This window comes from Mesocricetus auratus, unplaced genomic scaffold (genome assembly GCF_017639785.1).
Source record: "Mesocricetus auratus isolate SY011 unplaced genomic scaffold, BCM_Maur_2.0 Super-Scaffold_100015, whole genome shotgun sequence".
NCBI classification, from domain to species: domain Eukaryota; kingdom Metazoa; phylum Chordata; class Mammalia; order Rodentia; family Cricetidae; genus Mesocricetus; species Mesocricetus auratus.
The window spans coordinates 21831161-21853514 of NW_024429198.1; the positions used below are offsets into that span (position 1 = coordinate 21831161).

General features: G+C 39.9%; 1 protein-coding gene across 2 annotated transcripts in view; it reads left to right on the top strand.

Annotated features, from left to right (window-relative positions):
• Positions 1 to 22354, top strand: part of Dnah5 (dynein axonemal heavy chain 5) — a 278387-nt gene that overhangs the window by 67657 nt on the left and 188376 nt on the right. For both annotated transcript variants that reach the window (XM_040757681.1, XM_040757680.1), the window contains exons 7-16: positions 1216 to 1392; positions 2697 to 2810; positions 3913 to 4020; positions 8375 to 8497; positions 9103 to 9318; positions 12145 to 12252; positions 13734 to 13819; positions 14319 to 14640; positions 15645 to 15851; positions 19996 to 20167. In XM_040757681.1, the coding sequence (XP_040613615.1) occupies positions 1216 to 1392; positions 2697 to 2810; positions 3913 to 4020; positions 8375 to 8497; positions 9103 to 9318; positions 12145 to 12252; positions 13734 to 13819; positions 14319 to 14640; positions 15645 to 15851; positions 19996 to 20167 (1633 nt within the window). The remainder of the gene's footprint in view (positions 1 to 1215; positions 1393 to 2696; positions 2811 to 3912; positions 4021 to 8374; positions 8498 to 9102; positions 9319 to 12144; positions 12253 to 13733; positions 13820 to 14318; positions 14641 to 15644; positions 15852 to 19995; positions 20168 to 22354) is intronic.

The window sequence follows — 22354 nt, forward strand, 5'->3', positions numbered from 1 at the left end:
AATGTTTCTCTGTGTAGCCCTGGCTGTCCTAGAACTTGCCTTGTAGATTAGGCTGGCCTCAGACTCACAGAGATCCTCCTGCCTCTGCCTCCTGAGTGCTGGGATTAAACCAGAGGGCCAACACCACTGCCCTGTGAGCTCTCAGGAAGTAGAAATTGGTGATTTTGTTTCCTTAAGTGACTAGAAGGCTACACATTGCTAATTCTTCTGGAGAAAACTGTAGAAGGTATGGGGATGTTCCTAATTCATTGTGTCCTTCAAGAGAAAGCTTGAGACTTGGCTATTTTGTTTTTAAAGATTTATTTATTAGGTACACAGTGTTCTGCTTTCATGTATCCCTGCAGGCCAGAAGAGGGCACCAGATCTCATTATAGATGGTTGTGAGCTACCATGTGGTTGCTGGGAATTGGACTCAGGACCTTTGGAAGAGCAGCCAATGATCTTAACCTCAGCTATCTCTCCAGTCCCAGAAGCCTTAACTATTAAACATATGTTTTTTGGGGGGGAGAGCTGGGAGATGCTTAGTGACTAAGAGCACTTGTTGCTTTTGTAGAGGACTTGAGTTCAGTCTTTAACATTATATCAAGTGACTTACAACTGCTTAGATCTCATGCTCCAGGGGATCCAGCACCCTTGTCTGGCCTCTGTAGGTACCTGCATGCACTTGCAAACACCTACACATAATCATGCATATATACACATAAATAAAAAATATAAAAATTGGTTTTTGGAAAGTCATACATGGAGGTGACTGTTCCCTACATACAGTATGTCTATGTGAAATTAACCTGTGTAACTCATCAAGTTTCTTGAAATTGTGTTGCTGTGGTTTATGCAATAAAAGAACAAGTAAGGAAACTGCAGATATTCATGGAAGCCAGAGCTCATTCAAAGTCATCACCTAGGTCATTGTCTGGTGGCGACAGTCGATTTAGTCCTTTGTTGAAATTAAAAGCAAACAAACAATACTGGGTGCATGCTGGGGTAGCCACAGTCTCCTCATTGGAATCATGGAACTGAATAAAATACATGATTCATTTGGTTTTCTTTCTTTTGTCCTTCCTTCCCTCCCTGCCACCCTCCCTGCTACCCTCCTTCCCTCCCTCCTTCCATCCTTTCTTCCTTCCTTCCTTCCTTCCTTTTTTTTTTTGGCTCATGCATGTTTTTCCTACCTCAAGCCTCACTTGATTGCTTGTTCTTCTTCTGTATCTACAGATCCTTGCTGAGAACAGTCAACTGCGGAAGGAAGCAGATGATGTTGGGCCCCGAGCAGAGTTGGAGCACTGGAAAAAAAGGCTCTCCAAATTTAATTACCTTTTAGATCAGTTGAAAAGCCCACAGGTGAAGGCTGTGCTGGCTGTGCTCGCCGCATCCAAGTCAAAGCTGCTGAAGGTTCCTAGTCACTTTTTAATGACTCATGATAAGGGAAGAAGAGAGGTCTCCATTCCCAACTCCACAGAGAAATTGGGAACAGAAAGGTGTTATTTTATCCACATAAAAATATTTTAGGACTGAATAGTATTAGCCATATAATTTTGGATACTGTGAATTAGCCTACAAGTTAAAGACATTGGTTGGCTGTTATACTTGTATGTATATGTATTATTAATGAGCGTGGAAAATAACTAAGATATAATGCAATCATATAACTGTACATGTACATATATACACAGCATGCAATAAATTCGAACAATATAGATGGAACAACATGAAGACTTAAGTGCTCAAATATTAGTTTTATACTGCAAAGCAAATAACCCCAAAACTCACTAGTTGAAAACAGCAGTTTTACCTGAGATCAGGAACTGGGGTGCAGCTTAGCTAGGTACCTCTGACTCAAGGTTCTTCTGAGGCTACATCTGGTCTGTTGGCTTATCCGAAGGTTCACACGGGAAGGGTCTGTTTCTGAGTTTGCTCAAGACATGGCTGCTCAGTGTTGGCTAGAGGCATCCTTCAGTTCTTACCACATACTCCCCTCCACAGGCAGCTGATGGGTACCAGGCTTCCTTTAAAGAGAGCTAGTGACTGTGTAAGGGAGCACTCAACACAGAGGCCACCGTCCTTGCAAGCTAATCCTGGGAGTAATACAGCATTGCTTTCATCACACTCTATTTATTAGCAGCAAGTCACTAGACTTTTCTTGCCTTGTGTGCTCTAGAGTAACTTCACATTTTGTGATACAATACAGTTCAGAAAGACTACCATGATTTGCATAAAGCCAATTCAGTGTGTTATATCTTCTTTAATTTTTAGATGTCTTTCTATTTTAATGTCTTGACAAATAGTTGATAGTTAGTAAATAGTTGTTATACCACACACATTTAGGGCTGTGGGGAAAGGGAACTCAGGTTAGGATGGAGAGAGTATGGGAAACCAGGGCATGGGACACAGCGCTAGTCTGGTGGCTGCAGAGCAGGAAGCTGTGGCTTTACAGGACTGCTATCCTGTCATGCTGGCCTGGCAGTGCTCTGTGCTAGAGTAGAGCATACAAGAGAAATACCAAAGTGGACACCCTTAAACAGGTAGTTAAGGTTTCTGAGTTGTTCTTCTTTATCCTTCTAAGATTCATTTTTTAAATGCAAGAGGCAGAGAGCAAATGGTGATGATGAAGGAATGGGAGGTGATGCTTAGTAGCTCTTACTTTGCAAGTTCCTCTGGGGATAATTGTGTTAAAATTGTTTTTGTGTTGTGCTTAGGTTTGGCGGGAGACAGACATTAGGATCACGGATGCAGCTAATGAAGCAAAGGACAATGTCAAATATTTGTACACACTGGAGAAATGCTGTGACCCTCTGTACAGCAGTGACCCTGTGAGTTAAGGTTTCTGTTCCGTAAGTCCTCTAGTGACCCTTTCCACACTAGCAGAATGGAGTGTTGAATTTCAGTTGACAGATGTGACCTTTTGTTGGAAAGTAAATCTTACATTCTCAAGAATACATTCACACAACTTTGTATGTACTTTATGCCCTCTTCCATTATATCTGTCTGTCTTTCTGTCTAATCTATCATCTATTTTCAATGTTGTTATTTAAAAATGCTATATTTCAAAAATATATTCCCATTATATACATTTCCCATTAAATATAGAAGCTGATATTCTAATTATACCCCAAAGAATTTATCGGGAAAGTCATTGACTGATGTTCGAAAAAAAATCTGTTAGCTGTAGGAAATGTCTGCTTGTGTGGTGATGTATTGCTTATGATTTATTAAAGTCACTGGAGATCAAAATAGCAAAGTAGCCATACTAGTTAGCCATAGAAGCCAGGCACACACCTTTAATCTTAGGACTCAGGATTAAGAGATATACAGATCTCTGATAGTTGAAGGCTTCACTGACTCCACGAAATTGATCCACTCCTAAAAGAAACATCTCATACGAAGGTGATCTCAGCACCTGGGGTCACACGTCTTCCCCCAACACTAGGGAGGCAGTGACAGGAGAATATGGTTGGGTGGAGATAGGAATATAAGGAGCAGGAGGAAATGGGAATTAAGAGAGTTTTGTCTCTGAGAATTTGTGGAGACAGGACAGCCATTTCATTCTGAGGTAGAGATAAGATCTACTAGCTTGGCTGCTTTGCTTCTCTGATCTTCAGCTTGAAGCTTGAACCCCAATATCTGTCTCTGCCTCTTTATTTATCATGCTACAGTGTACATTACAAAACCCACTGTTAGCATAACCTACTTGTCATGAACAGCAAGCCTTTTGTATTGAAATAAATTTTGATTCATCACATATGACTAAAACAATGAAAATGGACTTATTGTGAAATATTTCTATGTAAAGCATCAGGTACTATTTAAGATTTTATTTGTCAACAACAAAACTTTATTTTCATGAGAATAGAATGATTATACAATCATAATGAGAATTTTGTTTAATTTGGCATTTTCTGGAATATCTTCCAGATAACCATGATAGATGCTATCCCCACACTTATAAATGCAATTAAAATGATCTACAGCATCTCTCATTACTATAACACCTCCGAGAAGATCACCTCTCTCTTCGTAAAGGTGAGTGCACAGGACAGAGCTTGTGGCCACATAGCTGCCAGTGGCCAATTTTTGGATAATTAAAATCTATTACCTTTGCTTGATCTATTATCCATGCACTTTATATTTAGAAGGGCTTAATTTGTCAGTGGATGTGTAATTAAATTCATGTGACAGATGAATTTTAGCAGACAAAGCATTGTTTCCCAAAGTGATTATTATAATAAATATTCTATTATTTTGTGTATTAAAAACTAAGATTCTTGCTGGGCATTGGTGGCACACACCTTTAATTCCAGCATTTGGGAGGCAGAGGCAGGCGGATCTCTATGAGTTCGAGGCCAGTCTGGTCTACAGAGTGAGTTCCAGAACAGTCTCCAAAACAATACAGATAAACCCTGTCTAGAAAACCAAAAAAACAAAAACAAAACAAAACAAAAAAAAACCCAACGCCCCCTGCAAAAAAAAACCCAAACCTAAGATTCTCTTCAGAATTTTCCTATGTGATTCCTAACCTGCCATTATTTTCTGTTGTGTAAGTTTTGATCAGGAAGAATGTGATTGAGCCAGTTATGGCAGCTCCTGACTGTAATCTTAGCCTTTCAGAGATGAAGAGAGATTTCTGTGACTAATTGGATTGTAGAGGGACTTCTAGGATAGTCTGGGCAACAGAGTGAGATCCTGCCACAAAAAGCCACCAATCGATCAAACTAACAAAAAGTACACAAACCAAAACAAAAATGAAACAGATGCCCCATACCCCACCAAACAAGAATATAAGGGAAACTATTTAACTCTCTATCCTGTATTTATCTTTCATGCTGCACTCCTCCATTTGTTAGATGCCGCACTTGTTCAGTTGTGGTAATAGAATGCAATGTTTCATAATCCCTTGAAGTAGTTAAAATGATCCTTCCCCAAACCACAGTGATGCTTAAACTGTTAAGACCACACTCTGACTTGCTGGTATTTTGGGCTAGAGGGGATATTCCCTGGGTAAATGAGATGCAAAAAAGCCTATTTGTGTGATTAATTGACATTTCATACATATTATTTGTATGTCCTTGTGAAACTAGTGATCAGAAACATTTTATAACAGATATTTTCCAGGGTTACAAGAATAGAAGAAATTGGTGGGAGGAGTGGGAGGGCAGGAGGAAGAGGGAACTGGGATTGGCATGTAAAATAAGATTGTTTATAATTTAAATAAAAATTTAATAAAAAAGAGTAGAAGAAATTATATATTGACCCTCAGCCCCTAACACATACATAGTTCTAAAATCAATGGCCACCAGTACATACCTTCACTTCTAAGATTTATTTATTTTTATTTTATGTGTATGGGTGTTTTGTTTGCATGTATGTTTGCGCACCGTGTGCATACTTGGACCCTGCATATGCTAGACAAGTATATCAGATCCCCTGGACACTGAGTTCCAGACAGCTTTAGTCACCATGTGGGTTCCGGGAATCAAACCTGGGTCCTCTGCAAGAACAAGAAATGCTTTCACCTGCTTGAGTCATCTCCAGCCCTACCTGGGATTCTTGACCCAGGCGGTGCCACCTCTTTTATATTGTACAGTCATTTAATTATACTTTTGATTTATTTAAAAGCAATAAAGAAACTTTTGAAGAAGGTATTTTTGAAGTTTGGAGGGATGAATATAATATTAGTGGCTGTTTACATTAGCTTTATAAGTGTTTCTCTGATATCCTCTATTTGATATGTTCACTGTGGGTCATGGTGACATGAAGTATGTAGTTGGACTGCACTTTACATGGGGCTAGTTAACTAGTTAACTGTGAGGTTTAGAGAGGAGGACCTACAGAGGAAATCTTAGTGGCTGTTAAACAGGAGAGCCAGTCTTTTGGTTGGTTAAGATCAGTTTTTTTTTTGTATAAACCTGTGAACCCCATGGTTTATTTTTCATGGTGTATCCAACGCTGGTTTCACAGGTCATTTTTTTTTTTTATATTTTATTTTCCAGTTTAAATTTAGATAAGAAACGAGGTTGCTTCACAAGTAAGTTCCAGGTCCCTCTCCCATTCCCTCTCCTCCTCCCGTGCCCTCCCCCCAACCCCCCCCCCCGTTATCCCCTCATTCCCCCAGGGAGGGTGAGGCCCTCCATGGGGGTGTCCATAGTCTGCCATTTCATATAGGGCAGGGCCTAGACCCTTCCCCAAGAGTTCAGGGTGAGAGTGCACCTCACATTGTTCTATGGGAGTCCAAAGTCTGTGTGTATACTTGGGATGGGTACTGATCTGCTGCCCAAGGCTCAATAGATTACCTAGGCCTCCTCACTGACACCCAGATTCAGGGGGTCTTGATCAGTCCCATGCTGGATTCCCAGGCTGATGCCTGGGATTCAAGAGTTAACCTTTGTCTGGTCAGCTGTTTCTGGGGGTTAAACCAGCCCAGTCTTAATCCCTTTGATCATCAGTCCTCCCTCTCTGTTACTGGCTTTCTTGAGTTCAGCTCAGTACTTAACCAAGGGAGTCTGCCTCTTCTTCGATCAGCCACTAAATGAAGTTTCTGTTTCCCAAACTCTCTGGCCATAGGATTGTAGGCTGGCACTCCCCAGATCTATGTCTAAAATCCATATATGAGAGAGTACATGCCATGTTTCTCTTTTTGTGACTGGGTTACCTCACTCAGGATGGTTTCTCCTAGTGTCATCCATTTGCCTGCGAATCTCATGATTCCATTATTTTTTTCTGCTGAATAGTACTCCATTGTGTAGATGTACCACATTTTCTCTATCCACTCTTCGGGTGAGGGACATCTAGGTTGCTTCCAAGTTCTGGCTATTACAAATAATGCTGCTATGAACATAGTGGAACAGACATCTTTGTTGTATGAATGGGCATCTTTTGGATATATGCCTAAGAGTGGAGTTGCTGGGTCTTGTGGTAGGTTTATTCCCATTTTTCTGAGGAATCTCCATACTGCTTTCCAAAGTGGCTGAACCAGTTGGCACTCCCACCAGCAATGGAGGAGTGTCCCCCTTTCACCACATCCTCTCCAGCATAAATTGTCATTGGTGTTTTTGATTTTAGCCATTCTGACAGGAGTGAGATGGTATCTCAGAGTTGTTTTGATTTGCATTTCCCGGATGGCTAAGGATGTTGAGCACTTTCTCAAGTGCCTCTCAGCCATTTTAGACTCCTCTATTGAAAACTCTCTATTTAGTTCTGCAGCCCACTTTTTAATTGGGTCCTTTGATGTTTTGGAGACTTGCTTCTTGAGTTCTTTGTAAATTTTGGAGATCAACCCTCTGTCAGATGTGGGATTAGTGAATATTTTTTCCCATTCTGTGGGCTGCCTTTTTGTCTTGCTGACTGTGTCCTTTGCCTTACAGAAGCTTCTCAGTTTCAGGAGGTCCCATTTATTAATTGTTGATCTCACTGTCTGTGCTACTGGTGTTATGTTCAGGAAGCTGTCTCCTGTACCAATTCGTTCAAGGGTACCACCCACTTTCTCTTCTAAGAGGTTCAGTGTGGCTGGATTTATGTTGAGGTCTTTGATCCATTTGGACTTAAGTTTTGTGCATGGCGATAAACATGGATCGATCCGCATTCTTCTACATGCCAGTCTCCAATTATGCCAGCACCATTTGTTGAAGATGCTTTCTTTATTCCATTGTATATTTTTAGCTTCTTTGTCAAAGATCAGATGTTTGTACGTGTGTGGGTTAATACCCGGGTTTTCAATTCGATTCCATTGGTCTACCTGTCTATTTTTGTACCAATACCAAGCTGTTTTCAGGACTATACCTCTGTAATAGAGCTTGAGGTCAGGGATGGTGATGCCTCCGGACGTTGCCTTGTTGAACAGGGTTGTTTTGGCTATCCTGGGTCTTTTGTTTTTCCATACAAAATTGATTATTGTTCTTTCAAGGTCTTCACAGGTCATTTTCAAATTTATTCTTTGATAGTCTCACAACATATATAATACATTTTGGTAACATCTACCTTTCCATCCTGTGCCATCCTCCTTCTACAGTTGCCAATCCCCACTTCCTGCTACCAAAATACCCATCCTACCTTCCTGTCTTTCAGTTTTTGCTTTTGCTTTGTGACTCACTTGGTATCAGTGTGGAGCCATTCACAGTAGCATGACTGCTTACTGCTGGCTACATTACTGAAGACAAAGACTCCTTCTCCATCATTCTGGGGTTGCCAATAGAAATGCAGACTGATGCATTTGACTGTATTAGAGGGTCAGGGTTGATCAGAGTTGTGATGGAAAAGTGAAGCCGAAGATGAAGGTCACAGGCGGTGGATTCCGAGAGCAAGAAGACTCAAGGACTCATTTCAGAATTATAGTTCATGAGAGCTCTATGCACCTAACATCATTTTATTGGAAAAATTCCAGGTGACAAATCAGATGATATCTGCATGTAAAGCCCATATCACCAACAATGGGACTGCCACCATCTGGAGCCAGCCTCAGGACACTGTCATGCAAAAGATAGCATCTGCCATTCAACTTAAGCAGGTAAAGGTTATCTTAGCTTAGTAGTGGCTCCCATGGCTTGTGTTTTGTGTTGCTTTTCTGAGACCATGTTAAATCACTTGGCAATGATATTTTGGCTGCTCAACAGAATAGTAATTGTTTTATTTTTACAAAATAATTTCATTGTTAGGAAAACTGAGTGTTAATAAACCTTCTGAGAAAGTTTATTCATTTATTCTCCTGAGGTTCTGAGATACACTGGTGACTAAGAGTACTTTTCTTTAAGTATAGATCAATGAATGGGGAGATGGATACAAAGTGATTCCCTTACTGAAACAGTGGGATCAAGGAGGGCAAGACACAGGTTGGTGTTGCATCAGGAATAATAGTTTGTTTGATTAGAAGACCAGGAAAGATGATAATGGTTCAGGCTGATGGCTAAATGCAAAAGAATACAATTATGAAAAGTTGGGGATTTTCATTGATTTTGCTGTCATCTTCACTTTAGAAATAAGGTGACTTCTCTCCTCCACCACCACTGCCTGCCTGCCTTCTTTCCATGTTAGGGTGACCAGGTTGTGTAGATACTAGGCAGGTGTTCAACCCTGAGCCCTACCTTCCTTACATTCTTTGCTTTTGGTTGTCAGGGCTACCAGACCTGCTTTCATGAGACAAAACAAAAGCTTAAGCAGAACCCAAGTGAAAAACAATTTGACTTTAGCGAGATGTATATTTTTGGAAAATTTGAAACTTTCCATCGACGTCTGGCCAAGATAATGGACATCTTTACAACCTTCAAGACATACTCAGTTCTGCAAGATTCCAAAATAGAAGGGTTGGAAGACATGGTCACTAAGTACCAGGTATTAGACATTTAAATACTATTTCCTGTCACTGCCCATAACTAAACTTAAATTATTTTACCAAATGGTGATATTTAGACAAAATATTGTACATAATATAAAATATGTTTGGATTCTTTAATAATAAGGAAAATTGGATTCATCTGAGAATTGCATAGTGGGACTAGTACATTCTTTTCAGTTGTGTGGTTTTAAGGATGGCATCTGCCCCAACCATTTCAAGTTAATCATCTCTAAGGAAAAGTATTTTCATCAGTAACACAAAACAGCTGCTAAAATATAGTTTTTTTGGGATGCTCTCTCAGCCTGGACACATGGGGGAGGCCTAGGCCCTGCCATGGATGATATGACAGACTCTGGAGATCCTCCATGGAGGGCATCACCCTTCCTGGGGGGGCGGAGTGGGGATTGGTTGGGAGTTGGAGGGCTTGGTGGGGACGGGGGAGGAGGGGAAGGAGAAGGAGCTGGGACTGACATGTGAAGCAAGCTTGTTTCTAATTTAAATAAATAAATAAATACATAAATATGTTTTCCTTTTTAAAAATTAATTTTATTATAAAATCCTGAAATAAATAAAATCATCACACACCAAGTTAACCAGACCCCAAGTCATACAACTTAACGAACTTAAATATAATTAGAATTGGAATTTGAAAGGGACCCTGTGAAGCTTCTCATCAGAGTTTACACTTTCAGTATTGAATATATTCTATGATCTACAGCCATACCACTCTGAACACGCCTGATCTTGTCTGAATATATTCTATGTATTTATTGGCCTCCAAGACCCAAACACGCATAATTAGAACTAGAAACATGCTTAGCTTTATATCCTCTTTCATAACTCATGACCATTACCTGTATTCACTTCTTCCTCCTTCCCCCTTTATTTAGCTTGTTTTTTATCCTTTTTTATTGTTACTTGATTCATACGGAGATAGTTTATGAAGAACATTCTATATGTCAGGCACTATTTGATACCAAGATTTGAGTGACATTTAATTATCTGAATACATTTTATTTGTGTACTTGTTAAAGATATATAAAGAACCAGACAGAGTCAGTGTTATGGTTTAGCATGCAAAAGTGTTTGCTGGGCCATCCAGACAACATGAGTGTGAGTCTCAGAAAACATAGTGGAAAGAGATAACAGATACTCAAAGGTTGTTCTCTGACTGCTACAGGCAGGCTGTGACATGTGACATGTGATATGCACAAGCCTGTACTCACATACATACCTACCAAACACACATATGTATATAAGTTATAGAATAAGAGACCATGAAGTTCCCAACCCCAGGTGTTACGTCCAAACACAGACCCTGCAGATGAGGCTCAGTGGAAGAGGGCATAGAAGACCGTGAGAGCCAAAGGACCAGATACTGCCATTCAGTATCTTTTAGACTGGGATATGGTAGTCATGTAGTCTCAATAATGTGGTTGCCTAAACAGGACTTACATTATGGCCATGTCAGTCCCCAGTGACAATGTGGATGAAGGGAATCTCACAAGGCCCCACTTTAGATGAAGAGCTACAGATAGTCAGTCTTCCCCAGGGGTTATTCAATTCTAGGTGGTCATCCCTAAGCATAGGTACCATGAACAACACTAAATGAACTTGGTAGGTGTATGTGACACATACACAAAGACACATCCACAGAGATATGTGATAATAATAATTTCAAAAGAAAATATCATGAATTTGAAAGGGAGTGGGAAGGAACATGGAAGGAGTCAGAAGAGGGTGAGGGAGGTGTGGAGAGGTAAATAGTAGTATGCTATATGAAATTCTCAAAAAAAGTTGAATAAAAAGGGAATAATATACATTGAAAAAGTTAATGTAGCTTCTCCACATTTGCCTTAAACATGTCACATGCTAATACACACTCAGATTCTACATGTAAATACTTTGATCTGCATAGAGACAGCAAGGAAGAGTATGTTGTTTTCACTAGTAGAGTTGACTATAGAAGTTAATCAGCTTGTGTATTTTTTTTTGTATAGCAAGAGATTTAAATGATGCCTAAGTAGAAATGACTTTGAAGAGAAGATTGTGGGAGGAGGCCCAATACTCTTCATAAAAATTATATGTCTCTGTCAACAATGTGGGCCTCTGAGTTTAAGAACGGCTTAGCACCTGGTTAGGAATAATCACAAAGCTTCAGTGCTCATCACTCTGAGCAAACAGAACTTCTGATAATAGTGTTCTCAAGGAGATGAATCGCCTAATTTATACTTTCCTAGTCACAGACTGTAGCTGTACAGGGGAGCAAAAAGAAATTAATTCTAGAACATTTGAAACTAGTAGACTGTGTTTGACATCTCATTTAAATATTTGATTTGGGACATAGCATCTCTTCTGTGGGTATCGAGGCACCCCCATTTTTTCCTATCTGGTTTATTTTGTTAGTCTTTTTCTATCTATTCTTTGTGATTATTTAAGCCTTTCAACAAAAATAACGTTTTATTAAATGCTACCCTGGGCTTCTTTTTATCTTGCTTCAGATGTGATAAATATATGAAACTTTTGAGAAATCATCTGCTTATTTTCACATGTGAATTATTTAATTGCATATATTTATCCAAATAATCAGGAAAAGCATATGACGATATTTTCTGGATGATTCCTTGGGATAAAGGATGGCATAATTGTAGTGTGTGACAAACAAATAGAACAAAAATCAACGAGAGAAGTAGAAAATAAGGTTCCCTTTAAACAGACATCTTTTTGCGAATCATTTCTATAAAGTTCTGCATTTAAAGGCTACAAGTCACGAGGACTAAAAGCATAATGAAACACTGTCACATTTCTTCCATCTGTTTCAGGATATCGTTGCTGCCATAAAGAAGAAGGAATATAACTTCTTAGATCAGCGGAAAATGGATTTTGACCAGGATTATGAAGAGTTTTGTAAGCAGACTAATGACCTTCATGTAGGTGGCACAGTAAAATCCCTGGTGACAGCTACACACTTTCTCCGTCCTTTCTGTGTCACCCTGATCATCATTCCCTATTCAGCAGGCAAAGCTATCTTCATCACAGGGGTGGCTGGCAGCAATCTCCGCCTGCGTTTTGTGATTTCAGATGAATAATTGAGGGCTCCTTTTCTTGGATTAAAGGGTCATAAATACAGCTAGGCTAATGATTGTAATCACAGGCTCCTGCGCATCTTCCGTCTCAGTTCTTAGGAAGTTAACTTTCATCCTCTGTTGAAACACTCTGTAGCTTCACTAAAGAGGTGACACTTGTTTCCCTTTGTTACTTATAGAGTATTAATGATTATGATCAGAGGAAACCTAACAGATGGCCAGCTATGCCTGGCTGATTGTAAAGGCAGGGCTGAGCAGGCCTTAGAAACCACGGTGCTGGGCCCTCTTGCTCTTTCCTATTGGTCCTTGCTTTCTTCCCTATCTTCTTTACTCACTGCAGACCACCCACCCTGACTTTCAGCCCCCCTGGGCAGCAGAGAACACACCACAGAAGCAGCCTGGCTCCAGGTTCCTGGGGGAAGGTTTGGGTGACAGCTTCAGAGGTTAGAGTGCACAGTCTAGAGCCTATCCATTGTGAGGTCATGTAATAAATGAAGGATGCACAGGACACTCTGAGATAATCAGGGGGATCTTTATTATTGGGGAATGAGAGATGGGGAGGCTAAGGTGGGAGACAACTTGGTAGCTGTCTGACATATTAATATGCAGGGTTCCTTCCTCCTCGGGAGATGCAGGGGCACATTTTTCTTTATAGGAATGCAACCAGGCTTGAGAGAGAGCACAGTCCATCAAGTGCTTTCCTTGCAATCATCAGGATCTGAGTTTGATCCCCAGAACCTCTGTTAAAAATTTTGGTATAGTGGTATAAGCTTGTAACCCTAGCAGTGGGAAGGTGTAGACAGGAGGATACCTGGGACTTGCTGGCCAGTAGCCCCATTATTTGGTGAATTTTAGGCCAATGAGAGATTTTTCTCTCTGAAAAAGGTAGTTACTGAAGAATAACCCTAATATCCTCTGATGTTTGAATGCAAAAAAGCATCTGTGCATGTATTGCACACACAGCACACCTGTATACAAACAGGCATGTACACACACCTCAATATGTGTACACACACACACACACACACACACACGCTTCTGACTTCTGGGCATTTATTTTTCTTTTACATACTAAATTTTCTGTTCCATTTTCCCACCCATTAGAAAAGGTGTAAAGAATGTGTATCTCTTTTCTTCTATTGCTAAATGGAGACTCCTCACTATTTCTCATACAGTGGGACACACGTTTAATCTCAGCCCATGGGATATGCAGGCAGGAGGGCTATGAATTTGAGTTCAGCTTGGGCCTCATAGGATGACCTTGTCTCAAAGGAACATCTTAGTGCTAATTTATTGTTCACGGTGCAGTTTTGTTCTATTTCTAGAACGAGTTGCAGAAGTTCATGGACGTCACATTTGAAAAGGTTCAAAGCACAAGACAAGCTCTGAGCATGCTGGAGAAATTTGAAAGGTAAAGATTTGCAGTAACTTCCCAAGTTCCATCTTCTAAACCTAGGATAATGCGAGCACAGTTTAGCTTCTTTTTATAGCTTATCTTTTATTGTAATTATAACTCTTATTATAACTTCACATTCTAATGCCGAGAAAAGCCTCTCGACAGTCTGAGTCACAAGGTCACAGGTTTTAAGTTTTTCAGAGGCTTAACAGGATTAATTCCTGGAAGGATTAAGGATCTGCTTCGTCTCTGCCAACAGAGAATACTCTTGGCTTTGAAGTAGCCACAGCCGCCTGTAGTAATACTGCCTAATGTCTGAATAATTCGAGATAATTCTTCTCAGGTTAGCGATTTTTGCCTTGTAAGGACTGATACTATTATGGTTCTTTAAAAACACTACACAGCTACTCCATTGCTTTCAGTTGGTGTGTTTTAAAATGGATGTTAATAAATAAGATTGATATAAATATTTTCTCATTAAACCAAAACTTTTTACCTTCTTTTTGCCCAACAGATTGAATATACCTAACCTTGATATTGAGGAAAAATACCAAGTAATTTTTCAGAATTTTGGGGCTGACATTGACATGATTTCTAAGCTGTATACGAAACAGAAATATGATCCTCCCTTGGCTCGGAACCAGCCTCCCATAGCTGGGAAGATCTTGTGGGCCCGGCAGCTATTCCACAGGTTGGAGCAGCCAATGCAACTCTTCCAGAAGCACCCCTTTGTACTAAGGACTGAGGAGGCCAAGCCGGTGATTCGCAGTTACAACAGGATTGCCAAGGTCCTCTTGGAGTTTGAGGTCCTCTACCATAGGGCATGGCTTCAGCAGGTGAATTCCTGAATGAGTCTCCTTATGTCGTTTCTAGTATCCAGACAGAGGGAACCCTCTTCTAGCATTTGACAGGGACAGTTTATAAATCAGCTTGGTTGAGTTTAAGAAATGGAAATGTAAAACATAACCACGGAAGAAAATAATCATTAATATCAGAAACACCAGTAAGCTAGGTAGCAGTAGCTCATTTTTTAATTTATGAAAAAGTTACATAACATTCCACTACACTGTCAGTTAGGGTTTCTTTTCTTTATTCCTTTAAAAATTCAGTAAGATCCTAGTTGGGTGTATAGCTTAGTGGTACAGCATTTTCTTAGCATGCCAACACACACACACACACACACACACACACACACACACACACACACAGAGAGAGAAAGAGAGAGAGGGACACAGAGAGATGGACACAGAGAGAGAGAGAGACAGATAGACAGAGACAGAAACAGAGACAGAGAAAGAGAGAGAAGAGAAAGAATAAAATCCTGAATGTATTAGCAAATTCAAGTGTATGTGTCAAAAGAAGTCTTATGTTTTATTTGGTTGCGTTATTATTCAGTCAAGATATATCTAACCAACACTTGTGTTTCTTTGTAGATCAGCAAGAAGTAATAGCTATGTAGTTGTATTCATTAAATTTCTATATAAATGAAAACTGAGTTCATTTGGGTTTGTGTAACCTTTGCTAGGACATAAAACTGCTTAGGCATAAAGACCCTAGAGAATTAAATGTATCTTTCAAAATATCTAGGCTACTGCAGTGTCTCTGTCATGTGTGAGTCTCAAGAATGAAAATAAAAATGCAATCGGTTGACTGTGCAATATCACTACCAAGAACATGAAGGCTGTTTCCTGAGAGGGAGTTTAGGAGTAGAGTGAGTGACTGTGTTGCTGGGGATTTAGCAAGGTCAAGTCCTCTGGAGAATACTGAATAAGTGTTCACCAAGTCCCAGGAAGGGTTGTATCAATACTGTGATAGTAACAGTATTGACTTCTTCCCACAGATTGAAGAGATTCACGTAGGTCTCGAGGCATCCTTACTGGTGAAGGCTCCAGGCACAGGGGAATTGTTCGTGAACTTTGACCCTCAGATACTAGTCTTATTTAGAGAAACAGAATGCATGTACCAGATGGCTCTGCCAGTCTCGCCATTTGCAGCTGCTCTCTTCCAGAAGCGGGATTCATACAAACAGAACTTCAATGGCATGAAGGTACGGTGCCTTTATTTTCCCCTTCCTGGATGTTCCTAGTATACATTTATTCTTTTCTTTCTTTACGTTTGTTTTGGTGTGTATGCATGCACCTATGTGTGCTTATGTACATGGAGACCAAAGGCTGATGGCAATAATCATCTTTGATGTATCACTCTATCACTTTATTCATTGAACCTGGGTCTATGAGTCAAACTCAGATCCCACCAATATGGCTAACATCACTGGTCAGCTTGCTCTGGGGGTTCTGTTTCCACCGTCTGAGGCTGGAATTGCAGGCAGCCTGCCCTGTTTATGTGGGTTCTTAAGATTTGAATTCCAGTTCTTAGGATTGAAAGTAGGCTTAAATCTAAGTATTTCAGGAAGTTATTGGAGGATTTTGGGCTGGAAAATAAGGCACCTTCTCATATACATTAAGTATAATCCTTGCTGCTTGGTAGCTAGGCAGAAATTTTGCACTTTAATAAGAGTGTCAGTGAGAAGCCAGTATTTCGTTGCATTGATCCAAAGTGGACAATGAGGTTAGTAACTTGAGCTATAACAGCCATGGAGTTGATCAGACAGTTAAAGTTGTATCCACAGACAGGTCAAGAGGGAACTCAAGGGAAATTGAAGTGGGTTTGGACTTCTATGCATGGCCAGGTAGCTTGTAATCTATACAACTCACCCTAAAATACACAGTGGTCTTGATTTGACTGTAAGTCTCATTTATATAGACTTAAAATTGTTTATTTTGTGGGGCCCATTAGGATCTGTAGTGCCTACCTTAAGTCTAAGAAGTTAGGGCTCAGTAGAGCATTCAAAGTTGGATATATGCTTTTTGGAGCTGAAAGATTGTTGTTGCTATTAATGGCATTGTCCTGGATGAGTACTTTTAGGGAGGGCAGACATAGAAATGACTAGAGGGCCATTGGATTATACGTAAGGTTGTTCCAGTATTAATGCATCTAGTACAAGTTTATGATCCACAAAACAGACTTGGAATTTTCGATAGGATGAAACCAAATATCAAGCAAGCAGAGTAAAGAAAAAATTGCAAGGAAGGACTGATCGTTACTGACAAATCCACTGCCCAAAGGATAAAAGTAAAAGTTCAAAGATGCAGCCTTGGTACTGGACCACATAGAAACCGTTACTAAAATGTAAACCAGCTGTGATGGCGCATGCTGTAATCACAGCACTTGGGAAGTAAAGCAAGGAGATTAGAAGTTCATCCTTGATTACGAAGCAAGTTCGTGGTTAGCCTAATATACATGAGACCCTGTCTCGAAAGGAATTACAGTGATTAGCATCATATGGTGACACTGTGACCATGTACTTGCATAGTGTCTTGTGGTTTAAGCCTCTCTCACTTCTTCCCTCCCCACCACTCTTCCTTCTCCCTCCCCTCTCTCTTTGCTGTACCGCACATTGAATGCAGAGCCTTTTGCTTGCTATCGAGGACCGTACCACCAGCTGTATCCCCAGTTCTGTCTTCACTGCGTGTTTTAGGGCAGTCTCGGTGCTCTGGGCTCACCCTTCGTAGCTCCCGTGATCCAGATTGGCCTTGAACTTCTTGCCAGTGCTTTTGCTTCAGTCTGTTGAGTGGTTGGGGTTATAGACCAGTACCTCCATCCTCAGTTCATTTAAAGCCTTTTCACGGTCATTATCTAATGTCATCTTTCTCATGTGTGATAGGTGGGATAGAGTGCTCTGTGGCTCAAAGAAACTGACTGAGTCAAGGTCTCATAGCTAAGCAACAGAACCCAGAAATGTTCTCTATTGCCTTCTTACTACTTCTTGTTATTTGAAAAGTTACCATTTGTCGTGGTTAGATATTTCTCTAATGTGGATCCCTAAAACACTAGTCAGCAAGCTTATATTCTCCTTAAATTTTTTTTGAGTCAGACAAAAAAAAATACTTGGTCAATTTACATATCTATAAAATAAAAAATTTTGCTAAGAAATTGTATTTATGTAGTCACACAATTACTACTACTAATTTCCCCTCACCCCACAGAGTCTTTCTTGGTTATGTGTTGCAGGTAACACACAACTTCAAATATTGGTGCTCTTAGCATACTTTTCATGGTTTTTGGCTAAAGGGTTTGAAAAGATGTTGAATGATATACTCAGCTGGGAGTATGAACTTGGGCATCTTTATAAGTATTTCTGGTATGGACTCTCATTTAGAATACCTTATACTGCTGTTTAGGAGCCAGTGCTATACTGAATAAGGCTACATAGTCCCTGTGCCAGCCCCCGATGTCTCACAGGATCCTTTGTTGAGTCCTGTCAGTACTCTGAATGCCCATCAAGATTCGGTGAAGGGTACACAGACCCAGCCCCATGAAAAGAATAGTGTAAGAGAACGTTTGCAAGCTACTACTGTTCCAACCAAAGATTTGAACAAGGACAATACCATCTGGTTGGCATTTATTGTATCTTGGAGGTGGAAAGAGAAGACCCAGTGTAACATGACTAGCTGGTAAAAGCAGATTTATTGTCCTACTTGGGGGGCCTCTAAAGCTTCCTCCAGCTTTATAGCCATTGTGCTGGGCATCTCACAGTTTCTGGGTTTCTATAGATACGAAGAAGCAGCTGACAGTTTGTTTTATTCATCTTTTCTTGGAAGATGTTTGAAACTGAAAAGAGATGATCTAGTGTGGGCTAACAGTGAGGAATATAGATTCTGAAACTGATATGATCTGGATTCCAAGCATTATCTCTAGGTAAATGACTTTACCTTCTAAGTCTCAGTTTCTCATTTGTAAAAGGGATGAACTGCACTTCCTGGGTTTAAAGGATTAAAGGTGGGGAGTAGAAAGCCTGCTGGAGACAGATCCTAAGAACCATTTTTCTGATAGAATAAGTAATGGACATTGAAAAAAAACCAGCAGTAAGCAGTGGCTAAAGGCTTTAGGAAACATGGGAGTAGCTGCTAATAGAATCATCAAATGTCGGCTTCTCTCGAGTGGCTTTTGTAGAAAATGAAAGGGCATTATGGAAATCATAGAAAGTTATTATAGGAAGACTGGGCTCATTTGAGAGCTGTTAGGCTTAACTGCCTTCTCAGAGTCCACCAGGACATCCATACCTTTATGACAGGTTCTGTAAAATCATGAATGTTAATTGTGACACTGTTGTACATGGAGTTTTGCAAACATATCCACCCAGCCATCATTTCTGTTCTAGTACACCAGTAAAGAATTTTTTGGCAGGTATTAATCTAACATTATGGTAATAGTAATAGTTCCTGTACATATATGGACTTAAAACTATTTGTCTTTAAGAAGCTCACTGATATCCTCTGTGAGGAAAAGTGACAATAGGAATTGGTAGGCATATTTGAAAATGATATGGACAGAACAAGGGCCTAATTTGACTTTATACTGTAGGCGATTTTTAATGGAGAACTCAAATCCCTCACATTTCAGAGCACAAATTCTTTTCTCTAGTAACGACTGGCCGGTTAGTTTTAAAAAATGCTGATAGATTCTGTTATGTGTTCTAGCTAGTATTTTAAGCTAATTAGAAAAACCGGGTCAAAATCTTGTCCTTGTTTTATTTATGCAGTTACTTTTGACTTATGGTGAGGTTGGAAGTACAGTAAGTGAATAATTCATTTATGACACCTAAGTTAATGAACACTGTGGCTTAGCCTACTCTTTCTACCATGTGCTCATCTGTTTCAGCCAAGAAGTGGTATTTAAAGTCATTTGAAATCAGCACTGATTCTTTACTCTCCCTTCTGCCCCTTGGGTCTTACATCAAGATTTAGCTGATAGTTCTGTCTAGCGAAGTTCTCACAATCCAGACAGTTGTGATGGTGGATGTGATCTACAGGAGATGCTCCAAGCAGCAGGATGCATCTTGTCCCCATAAAGAATGGAATGAGTGAGGCTAGTGAGGTTTTGGGCTGGGTAGATGCTGAGAAATGATCTCCAATTTCTTTCTCATTCTCGGTCATAACTCACCGGGTTAGGGTTTGGTGTTGTAGAGAGTGCTTTTCAGTCGTCTGTCTTATTTGTTTGCATCATTCTTCCTGTCAGGATATTAGGTCTCAGTAGTTTGATAAAAAATAAAGGCTATCTTTGTACATTAAAAATGATAACACACATTAAAGTGACATGTAAACTGTCTATTTAATCCCATACCATTGCAGATGGTGCTGTCTGAATACCAGCGAGTGAAGTCGAAAATGCCCCCTGCCATTGAGCAATTGATGGTCCCGCACTTGGCCAGAGTGGATGAAGCCCTCCAGCCTGGCCTGGCTGCCCTGACGTGGACATCCCTGAATATTGGGACATATCTAGAAAATGCTTTTGCAAAGATCAGTGAGTCTGTCTACATGAATTTTATTTCTCAGTTTTAGGAGCTGAGTTCCTATTGCCTATTGGATAATTTGTTATTAATATGCCTTTGTAAATAATGAAATGAGAAATAAGGCTCAAAACTTCCATACTGAACAGTCACAAAATACAATGGGTTCAGTAATTTCTTACAGATTATAAATATTCATTATTTAATTTTATTCCCAGAGGTTATCCATATTATCTTGTTAATTCTTATTGCTGTACATTAGTATCCAAAAGATCTTTAGGGCTATTTAACTTCTATACTAATTGATTAGTTCATTAACATTGTTTTCTTTTAATCCTCTCCTCTCAATTTTGCCCTCTCTTCCTCCCTCCACTGCTTTCTCTGCCTTCTCTTCTTCCTCTTTATCCTTATTTTTAGCTCAAACTCAGAGCACAGCCAAATGCTCTACCACTGAGCTTGCGTGCAGACCTTGCAGTGGTTTGGGGGAACCTAGGTTTGGATGGAGCTGAAGGACAGGGCATTTTGAACGAGAAGAGTTTAAGCAAGTGCTAGTTTTTCTTAACTAGGGATGCATATCTTAAAATGTGTGTTAGATGGCAAAAATTCCATTTAATCCAATTTCCCAGAATAAGCACAGGTATTTTACAAAGAAAATTTGGGTTCAAGTCCATCTGGGATGTTAGGCAATTGGAAATGTTTGCTTTATATAGGGCTTTTCACAGTCTCTCAGTGTCTAGAAGTGAGCTCTTTCATGAGGCATTTCCCAGCATTCACAGCTGCCTTCCAGAATGGATTAGCCCAGATCTCCTTTTTAAACAGGGACATACAGATTGTGACATAATGATAGAAGTTTTTATTTATTTTTTTTTAGACTTAGATATTTCTATTCTTTTTTTTCCAACTCAGTGTTATCTGTCATTGATTCTTCATGACCCAACTTTGCCTGCAATTGTTCTGGAATACAAAGTGTGAGGATCCCAGCCTGACTACATTACCTCAAGTCCACCTCCCCTCAGGGCATCTGTTGTGCTGATAGCTGGGCTCTGTATTGTACATGTCTCCTGATGGTGTAGCCCATCTTCATCTTCCTCCCATACTGGCTGCTCCAATATTTACAGATTCATAACTTAGTAATTTCCACTCCTTTATTTCTCTGGCTTCTTTCTAACCCACTTTGCCATGTTATTTCCTTTCTGGATCATATTATCCTTGGATTCCTTCTAGGTAACTCCTGTGATAATGCTCCCTGTCTCTCTTTGTGTCTGTTTCTGTCTCTCTTGGTCTAACCTGAAGTAAGACTTTGTTTATTGATAACTTTACTTACTAGGAGCTTGTCTTTTCAGTAGGTTTCTCACTGCACCTTCCAAACAAGTGTATGCTATTTAATGTGCACTTCTTTAGCAGACACATTCTACTCAAGAATATTTGAGAGGTACAGGGTTGGGGAAGAGAGTGAAGTAAGACATTAAGGTTGCTCTGCTAACTAGTTTTTTTCCCAACTTGACAAAAGTTAGAGTAATTTGGAAGAAGGAATCTTAATTGAGAAAACTTCTCTTGCAGATTGGTAGGTAAGCTTGACTGGTGATTCCATTGGGAGGCCCAGCCCATTGTGGGTGGTGCCACTCCTGGTCAGGTGATCCTGGATTGTGTGAAAAAGCAGGCTGAGCAAGCCTTGAGGAACTAGCCAGTAAGCAGTACTTGTCCATGGCTTCTGCTTCAGTTCCTGCTTCTGGCTTCCTGTCCTGAGTTTCCTGGATATGGAACCAAGAACTCTAAGATGAAATAACTCCGGCCTCAAGTTGCTTTTGATCATGATGTTTTATTACAGCAAGAGAAAACTTATCTAAGATAGTTGCATACATTTGCTTTAATTCTTCTCCATTAAGTGGGAACTAGATTGAAGGATAAATGGTAACAGACTGTTTGCATATTAATGACGTGTATTTTAGGCTCATTAGAATTTGTGAGTGGGATACTAAAAGGTGTCCAGCTATATAACCATAACACTAGGAGGATGGAGAAAGTTGTGAAATAGTTTCAAGAGGATCATCAGTTTAAAGCAACAATTAGAGACCTAAATGGCATTTAGTGTTGAACAGATAGAAGCAATAAAGATAGATTTCTTTGCCTTTAAGCCAATATTCTTTCCAAAATATCTCTTCTTAGGAAATATAACAAGAACAAGTGGGTTAAAATCTCCA